Raw genomic sequence first — 10,338 nt, forward strand, 5'->3', positions numbered from 1 at the left:
AATGTCCTGTATTAAAGTACCACCGTAATGAAAAGTTCTATGGCAGACATCGTGCGAGGCACACTCGATATTTGATAACGAGAAATACATGTCCATTTCCCTATTTGATTAATGCGCACCGGAAAAAAGCGGGACACCACACATTATCCACAAGTCCAGCTGATACTATACCGTGTAGACGTACATTTTTACGAGTTTGACTTGAATCCGGAAAATCATATTTTCACGAATCAAACCAACGTGATCTTATCTATACCAGAGTATATTCAACCCCTATTTATTTCTCCCACAATTCACTGATTTGTCACCGGTTTAAGCCGTGGGAGATTTCTCTCTGTCAACCCCTAGGGTATGACAGATTGCGCGCGCTAGCCTTTTGAACCTGAAGAAAATTACGTAACGTCTTCATGCAGTGACGGTGGCGTGCAATGTCGATGACGTCATCAATGTTAACGTGCAAACGCCGGAGCCATATTGATATTGCAGTGAAATTGCTTCTTTTTGGCTATTATCTCTTCTTTATCCTTTGTATGTGGGAGAAAATATATCATTCCCAACCTATGAGGGAGTGACAACAAAATCACAACCCTCGAGGAATTTCCTCATATCAAACCCTCGGAAGCCTCGGGTTAGACGTTCATGAATTTACCCCTTGGGTGGTGATTCAATTAATCTCCGAGACTTAAATTGTTGCGACCACAGTAATGCCCCGCGAAAAAATATTCCAGCGAAAACTATGTGCTCTACGGTATGTTTTACTATCTTCTATGTATCAGATACCTGCCACAAAATCATGATGTTCTAATACCATTTCAGTAGTCAGATTTATTCATCTCAATTTCCTTAAGTTATAGATTCAAATAGAACAATATAGATAACATAAAAGACAATAATGCATAACCCTTTTTAATATACATGTATCATACTGAGTGACAATATACCTGATCGTTATTGTAATGCCAATGATGTAAAAACAGTTTTGGTAGTTTACGTTGTTAAAGGACAATATCCTTGTTGTGGTATATGTATATGTTAATCTCTCCTACGTGCCAGTTCATTTTCATGTCAAATCGAAAACGTCAAATTTTAATTAAATAGCCGAAACACAAATCAAATTTATCCTAGAAAAATTCCAACTAATCTCCTCCTTTGGTTCTATTTGGTACCTTTGTCCTTGAGGGAAGCCCCAAAAGGAAATCCAAATGTACGCGTGAAAGGCCCCCAAAGTTAATTATGCTGATAGGAAAATCTGATTGGCTTTAAATAGAAATCAAAATTCCGGTTTCAATCCAATTAAGTGGGACAAAAGGACATATAAGTGTGATAGAGCTATTGAGTATCTGATCATACTTTACACTTGAAGATGTCTATTTTTAAGGCCTGCCTGAGGTTTGTGATGCTGATGTCAATACTTGAATCGGCTCAACTAAACAGACTCCTGCCCCGTCATTGGAATAAAATATGCAAGGTAAAGAGTGGAGTGACATGCCTACATCCATCCACAAGCAAAAGCATTGTCAGTCGAATGAGGGAGTTACAGCCATCTTGCGTCTCCTGTGAGGTTGGTCCAGATGATATTTGGAACTTTCATGATCTTCGAAGTTTTCTGCACAAGTCAAATAAGACATTTGCGATGAACGTTCACTGTCACGACGAAGGTAACATTACTCTGCCGTTTCCAATACGTGCAGCTGGTTTGAAGTATTTTTCTGTCACGAACTGTCTGATAGTCGGTTACATGTCGGAGTATTTTGATCGTACCATCGATGCCATTCCTGATACTTTGATTTACAACAGTCTTGCAGATTCGACAATATATGTCGATATAATGAAAATGATGGAAGCTTCAAATGGAATGAATAACATGACCAAAGCGGCTAAATGTGGACCTGAGAAAAGTATCGCCGTGTCCATTGCAAGAAATATTTCCTATGCATTTTCAGACCTTCCTGAATCAACCTTAAATGACATTTTTACCACATTTACTACACGTACGTCTACAAAATACATCAAAGGCCTTCTTTCCTCTTCCCACACCTGTGCTTACCGAAAGCTTACCGAAATGGACTTAAGCCTATCAAATACCCGTGGGGCAAATTTTGACAGTATTCTGGTAAATAATGCGGTTTATCCGGCATTGAAGACATTGGACGTTTCAGATTCTTTACTGAGAAGAATACCAGATAAATTCAATGATTGGAGACTGTATTTTCCTCGCCTGACTATGCTTGATCTATCACATAATTATATCCAGAAATTTAGTACAGTGCTTGATTATGGAAATTCGTCTGTTGAACAAAGTATCGGAACTATAAATCTTCAGTATAACCTCATATCTACTATAGCAATGGGTGAGTTAAAGTCCTTTACAGGTCACAGGTTCGTAAAAGTAGATATTAGAAATAATCCAATCAAGTGTGACTGTAAAATGCTTGACTTCATCGACTTTTTCAGTCAACCAAACGAACTTACAAAAGGCGGTAATGCGAGTCAATATAGTTACTTAAGACATCTAAAATGTAAGGAACCGCTTTCATTAAAAGGTCGAACAATTGTAGATTTGAGTCGTGAAGATATTGGTTGTTAGATATATATATATATACATATAGTTTATTTTCCAAAAAGAGAGAATGAAATAGTTAAAGTAAATATAATACAAATATATGTAATTGTGAGTTATCAAATTGGCTGAGATTTTGGTGTTGTGATAATTTATTATTTATTGTTTCTCCCAGCTGTTAGATCGATATGACATGCATACCCGTACATAAGTACCAGTAATGATAAATTTTATATTCGTAACAGCCCAACTAGTATCGTAATTTTTGGCAGATAACGGAGACTTTAGGAGTATTTTAAATATATGTTTTATATTAAGATCACCTACAGAATCCCTTGGGTGACTTCCGCGAAATTCTGAAAAAAATATACCTTTTTGAATGATATCGACGAAAATAACTTTTATTTTGTAAAACGAATACTAATTTTGATATACGGAAAAAAATGAAGTATTTGCTTGACATGCCCACGCAAAATATTTTATGCATAAAATGTTTGTACGTTCATCCCACACGCTGAAAAATGCTGTTCATCATACAGAATAGAAAGCATTTCTTGTCCTAAATAAAATATTTGCCTTATCATGTAAAAAAAATCTTTTCAAACTTATCACATTTACAGTAAACGCCGGATAATGTAAAATATGTACATGCAAGCTTAATACAAATAGGTCGAAAAGTTTGACCTTGGCCCGGCACAATAAAACTATTCTCAGACAGATTTTTTACTCAAGCATATGTTTTCACATAGACCTGAGTAAAAATCTGTTTTTATGATGCCAGGCACTGTTATTTTCCCTTCAGTAATAAATTGCAACCGATGCGGTTTAATGAATTTAGCAGTGAAAATCATTGAAAGGCACATAGCAAAATGTAGGAGGCTTGTTGGTACATTGCTTACACTACATAATTTCTTACACTATGAAAGTTCTTATTTTTTATGTTTTATATATGTTTAAACGAAAGATACACTAGCATTCATTCAATTATTTAAAATACTTTGCATATGTGATATGGGATTGTAGATCACTGTCTGGTTGCATCTTTTAATCATGCATATTCATTTTACTGCACGGTAGATGTAAATATCACGAGTGTCAGGAATGTCAGTCTGAACTCGTACTTCACTTTGATATATAAAACATATACATTGTAAATCTTATAATTCTCAAAATATTGATGACTTGTGATGCATGCTATATCATAAAAAGGTCGCCTTGCTTCATTAGTGTAGATATACCGTTTACTATAGCTTTAATATCATTATATCAAATCCAATAATTAAGTTAATGTTGAAACGTTGAAAATAATTTTTGAAAAACATGTTTTGGTAATTTTTATTTGATAAATGAACTTAACATTTGAATTGTGTTATTTATTTTTTTCAATTGAATGAGACATTGACATTCACTCTTATATTTAATCTATGAACATTTTTCTCCAGCTGGTCTGCCGATAAGGTTGAAGTGCTGTTAAAAATGCACTAGGTTGTCTTGTGGCGGAGGTAATTTATTGTTACGAGAATGACCATGTTGGTTTTTGGTTTTTATAAGTTTATCGTCCTATTAAAAGCCATGGTCATTTAAGAACGTGCCATGTATGTTGGAAGAGGAAAGCAGGAGTACCCGGAGAAAATACATCGACAAACGGTCAGTACCTGGCAACTGCCCAACTTGGGATTCGAACTCACGACACAGAGGTGGATGGCTTGTGGTAACATGTCGAGACATCTTAAACACTTGGATACCTCGGCCCCATAGACCATGCTGGTACAAGTTTTTGAAATACTACCTGTAATTCAGAATACATCCATTGGTGTAGATTACTTTAAGATGAAAAGCGTTTTACTTATTGATATAATTCACACGCTCGCGTTCAGCCATACAATAAGATTTTACATATCATAATTGAAAAAAAAATCCGAATTTGAGAATGTATGAAGAGTTTTGTAGAAAAAGAAAACAAATTAGTCAATTGTGATAATTAAGTTGTTACTTATCACTTTATTAAAGGGACAAATCAGTGAGACTAATTCGTTACACCACCACGAAGCAAAATATGACATAAATATATTGTTCTACATTCCTTATGAAACATATGACAAGAAATAGTGACAAATTTTAAAACATTGTTAAGTATTTTGATTAATACCATTGAAATTCCAAATCGTTGATCAATACGATTAAGCATGTATAACATGTACGCTGTACCCTTCCCCGAGTCAAAGTCGCGCACGTTAAACAAATGCAATGCATAACCACTGAGGAGTTGATGAAATTATTTTTAGACAAGAACATGTATCTAATAATATTAACACAACTGTAAGAGCGATTTGAGTAGTTCTTGACAAAAAATTCTTTACTACACAGGCAAGGGTCAGGGTTCGGCATACAAGGCTATGTGTAATGGCGATTGAACATCTCACATACATTTGACTACAGTGGGCTTTTCTGACATATCACAGTAAAACCAACTAATCTAATTCCCATTAGAACTGGCTAGCTTCCGAAATATGTGCAAGTTTTAATGTACTCTTAGACTGAATTGTCCCTTTAAGGATGATTATTATTTGTTTGTTGTTTAATGGTGTGTAAACTGTATTTGTATTTATATCTTAAATGACGCACATTAGCAAATAACTTAAGGTGAAATATTTGTGCCGGTTTAAACATGTGTACACGTTTATATCTGGTTTGCTGACCCAAATTAACAAAATGAAAAACAATGGAAGATAAATCACTCAAAATGTGTCATCTTCAATAAGAACACATACTACATTTTTAGCACAAAGGACAGGTGTGAAGATGTCAACCATTGTGTAACATTTATTTAATTCCAAACGTGACAAGCTCTTCACAAAACTTTAACAGCTGACAAAGACAGCTTGTATGCATATGCTAATATGGTTCAATGCATATTTATTGACCGCCTCTTACAAGCAACTTCATCCATTATTTAAATATTCTTCCTAATATACAGAATCTATGGATATTATGAAGGTATATAGCGAATAATATCCGGATATGTTAAAATATGTTATCATGTATTTATTATTTTTGCATATTATTAATAAAAATTAAAGAAATTTACCTGGAATCAAATCATACTAATGATACATTACTGCCGACAAATGTAGCATCGTATCAATATCTTCGACTTTTCAGGGTTACATAGTACAAAGTGTGTTCAAAAGATATTTGCGTCTGAAAATATTGGTCTGGCCCCGTTTGCACAAAAACTTCTTAAATTGGGATTTATCTCAACTTTATATTTGACCTCAATGTTTATCTCAATATTGGCAGACTCCGAAAATGTCATCTTAACTTTGCGAACTTCACTGAAATAATCTGAAATCTGAGATGGCAAGTCCCGTCACGATTCGTCGACATTATCGTTGATCTTTTTGTCTAGTAGAGTCACATTTATAAAACAGTGATTCGACACGGAGTGACGGTACACTCTTTTACATTATTGTGAGGCAAATACACCGTATTAACAGTCTGGATGTTGTGCAATGGGTTGTGGTGTGTGAATGTCTGCATGCTTTGGGAGGCTGCGGTATAGCGGACATCATTTTATTTTACAGTGTTATCCCACTGACACAAGTCGCCGAAGACAACAGACAAACACACCTACCAACCCAGGAGATGTTAGTTAGATAAAAGCCAAGAAGAAAAGAAAATACAAAATCCTAAACTAAGGGATAAATGGGATTTAAGTAATAGTGGGACAGAGAAAAACATCACAGCATATATGTATAAAATGAGTTGCAATATTCATGTGCATGTATGGAATCCTCTGATTCAATCTGAGTTGCTAACGCGATTTGCATATCTTGTCTTTAACATATTTATGTTCTGGAATAAGCACTATGATTTAAACCTGGTAAATGCACCAAGGGACATTTACACGTATACGTAAAAGTTATTGTGGTATTGCCTAGGACGTATATTATCCCGACAGAATATAAATACAATTTTGTATTTCAATTGGTCACCATTGTCCTTGACATTCATTTGACTTTTATAATTAATATGCGGCTGTCAAATCCATGGACATCGGTTGTAGCCCTTTCACATTTTACTTATATATCCTGCCTACCTGTCTCTGTGGATACAATACTTACTTTCATGGAAAATCATGTGTGCGTGTTGTTCCAAGAATTAAGACAAGTCAGTTTACAATAAGATTGTCATTTTCTGTTTTAACAAAAGGCTTGTGGACATGATATAAACGGGATCAGAATGTGGACGGTATATGAATTCTGTTTTATATTTATGACATTTTGGATGATAACTTTATGCGTACCAATGAAAGAAAATGAACCGGAGATGGAGTTTTCATTGAAAAATCCTAATTCGGCGAAAACTAATTTCTCAATCACACATTCTAGAATTGTTGAAGATGCACAAGCTAATATGATGCCATACCAATGGAGACACATCTGCCGAATCAAGCCAGTTTATACATGTATGGATTCATCGATGGTTGACCGTGTTTTTGCTATGATAAGAAATGAATCCCCGATATGCCTCCTATGTGATGTCAGGCCGGGGTATGATTGGGATTTTCATGAGTTACGAAGGTTTCTGCACAACCAACGTGATAGTAAGAGCTACGCCATCAAGGTCCGGTGTAGTAAAGGAGGGAACGTAACACTGCAATGGCCACTTCGGGCAAAAGGACTGAACTATATATCCGTCAGCAAATGCCTGCTTGTGAACTATACTGCAGATTACTTTGACAACTCCATCAACAATTTCCCTGATACTTTAGTATACTACAGCATCACAGATTGTGTGATGTATATCGATGTGATAGATTTCATGAACGTCACAAATAACGTTAATAAAATGTCAAAGGCAGCGAGATGTGGGCCTGAAAAACACCTGGTGTCGTCTATCAATAGGAATGTTTCATACCAGTTCAAGACCATCCCAGAGAGTCTGATCGAGGAGGTCAGTGCCAATATATCGGGCCATACAGCTCGAAATTATCAGAGAGGAGTGTCAGTGTCTCCAATCACATGTAATTACACAAATCTACTACAAATAGACCAAAGTGAAGCGAAACATCTTGGGCCAAAACATGACAGCGTCTTACTTCAGAACTCTGACTACCCCGTGCTACGGTTGTTAAATCTTTCTAGTACAATGCTGACAGACTTACCGGAACACTTGGACGATTGGCGGTTATATCTTCCCAGACTTAAACTTTTAGACTTAACGCATAATTTTATAAAAGAATTCAAATCAGTAATGGATTATGGGATCGGCAGTGAGGATCCGAGTGTTGGTATTATCGATTTGAGATACAATGCGATTACAACAATAACTTTAAATGAACTCAAAATCTTGCAAAATCACAAATTTGTAAAAGTTGACATACGAAACAATCCTTTTGTTTGTGATTGTGCTATGGCAGAATTTGTACATTATTTTCAGCAATCAACATCCCTCGCAAAATTCGGTGTTTCGGGTCAGTACAAATATTTGTTATCTTTAAAATGCGAGAGCCCACAGTCGTTGAAAGGAAGAATCATCGCGGATTTAGATCAAAGAGACCTCGGCTGTGCCACATCTCACCCAACTGATAATAAGATGTATCTGATTGTTGTACTGGCTGTAACAACGGGTATTCTTGTGATCTACGTATTGCTAACAATGCCTCAACAACTGAAACTGATACTGTCATTAGTGAAGAAAATCAAAAACCTTGGTTTCAAACCCCAATCTCATCATGAACAAGTGAGGGAGGCGCACATGATAGCTTTAGAAACTTCGTTAACCTCCAAGTGATTAAACATTTAGTATAGCTCAGAGATTGACCTGTCGCCTGGAAATCAAAACTGTTCATATTATCTACGACAACAAGGGCTTATTACAGATGCATTATATGCAAGAGTGATCAAGAACTTACCAATGTATTGGCGACATTACTTATGGTATCAATATTAAACATCAATATGCTTCGTATAATTCTGCATGTCTTTTGTGTCCGTATTTACCGAGTATATATATGCATGTATTTCTCATGTTTACCGATATGCCTTGCTATGTTTCTCATTTAAGACATATATAACATCTGAAATATAGGCCCATTTCACATTAGCTTTATGAATATACATTTTTTATTTTGATATGTACCTTCATGTGAAACGAACACCAACTTGATACATTTTGTAATACAGCTATTAATATTTAATAAAAATAACAATGGATGGAAGTAACAGACGCAGGCGTCATACTTTTTATCATTCCCTGACGTCAAGTCATTGTAAATATTTTTGGTATAAATTGGAATTGAACTCAGTATAACTACGGTATAAATAGTTCCAGGTGACATTACGCTAGTGACGATAGCTAACAATATATAATTATCTAAACAAAGCACGTGCTAACAAGCGGACAATACAACTGAATTTGGAAATTGTACAGTTTGTTCATTTGATTAACGTCATATTGACGGCCAGGACACTTAATTTCAGGACAGCCCCCAATGTGTTGTGGTGTGAAGGTGTGTATGTTTTGAGAGTATGTGGCATAATCATGTTGTGTCTGTATTGTGTTAAGCATTGATGTCAATATTTTTTAATATCATCGGGGTATGAGATAAATTTTATTTACAAACCGTGAGAATCCGATGATTCCCACAAACGTTTTATAACAAAATTTATTTCATAACCTGATAAACTTAAAAAATAGTGACATCAATGCTTATAACTAATTTTCCATACTACTTGATAAGATAAAACTGCATTTACACCTATGATTCCATTGATTGTACAAGGAATATTTTTTTCCGAATCAATACGCAAAGTCTATATTTCTATAGTGACGTTACGATAACGTCGGGTTTTCGCGCCATTCTTTTTCGCGAAAAAAATCGGTCAATCAGGAGGCCAGTTTTAGTAAACAAAAAATTGATTGTTAGATAATAGGGGAACTCTTGTCCTTTTGATAGTGCTATCTCACCAAAGTTTGCCGCCGAAGACACCGACCATGCTCACAGCATTAGTACAGTGCAGTATTCGTGATGGCAAGGATAGTTATTCTGCAACTACAATCTTGTCTATTTGGCCCCAAAATGATTCTGAACAAGTGTATCGTTTGTTTTTTGTTTTTTATGATATTTAATGTGTTCTAAGAATCGTCACAGATTTCAACTACTGACTGCAATTCACAGTAGTCAACTGTATTGTTATTCTAAACTGTAACTCTATTCATTTTATTATGTAGCAATGCAATACATACATTATTGTTAATTAAGAATTCAAGAATTTGGAATGAAGAATATATTCCATAGAATTTATTTTGATTTTACTTTGAATTTATTTTGGCCTTTTACTTCGAATTATTAATATACTAGCTTTAGACCTTGTTTATCTCATGATGAAGTCAAGACTATTTATTTGGTTTCATTTAATACTCTGAAAGCTTATCTTCTAATTGTTATATGTACCGTACCAAAACTTTCTCTGTCTTATATAATACGATAATGTTACAAATAAATTTACATATAATGTACACAGATATACACAGTTTAAAATCTCTCTATTTCTTCCTTGAATGAAAATTTTGAAAACAACGGATCTTCCTTCTAAAAGCAAGCCTGACAATGGATGTATCACACTGACATCTGTATGTATTATTACCTTCCGTTAAGGAAATCAGCCTAATCTTATGTTGGGAAATCCCTGTCTGTAAAACATGTGTATGACAGGCTGATAAACAGTAATGCATCATGTTGTAAATAGATTTGTATAACTAAACAGGTAAGG

General features: G+C 35.0%; 2 protein-coding genes across 2 annotated transcripts; both read left to right on the forward strand.

Annotated features, from left to right (window-relative positions):
* Positions 1 to 1,363: 1,363 nt before the first annotated feature.
* On the forward strand, positions 1,364 to 2,587 carry LOC138317013 (uncharacterized). Its single transcript, XM_069258647.1, has one exon. It carries the CDS (start codon positions 1,364 to 1,366, stop codon positions 2,585 to 2,587), a length of 1,224 nt encoding a protein of 407 aa, XP_069114748.1.
* Positions 2,588 to 6,708: 4,121 nt separating this feature from the next.
* LOC138317014 (toll-like receptor 1) lies at positions 6,709 to 8,539 on the forward strand. Its single transcript, XM_069258648.1, has one exon. It carries the CDS (start codon positions 6,803 to 6,805, stop codon positions 8,354 to 8,356), a length of 1,554 nt encoding a protein of 517 aa, XP_069114749.1. The 5' UTR covers positions 6,709 to 6,802; the 3' UTR covers positions 8,357 to 8,539.
* Positions 8,540 to 10,338: the final 1,799 nt, after the last annotated feature.

This window comes from Argopecten irradians, chromosome 2 (assembly GCF_041381155.1).
Source record: "Argopecten irradians isolate NY chromosome 2, Ai_NY, whole genome shotgun sequence".
Taxonomy (NCBI): Eukaryota; Metazoa; Mollusca; class Bivalvia; order Pectinida; family Pectinidae; genus Argopecten; species Argopecten irradians.

Coding starts and splice junctions, on each gene's coding strand:
- LOC138317013 (XM_069258647.1), top strand. CDS start 1,364: ATGTCTATTTTTAAGGCCTGCCTGAGGTTTGTGATGCTGATGTCAATA.
- LOC138317014 (XM_069258648.1), top strand. CDS start 6,803: ATGTGGACGGTATATGAATTCTGTTTTATATTTATGACATTTTGGATG.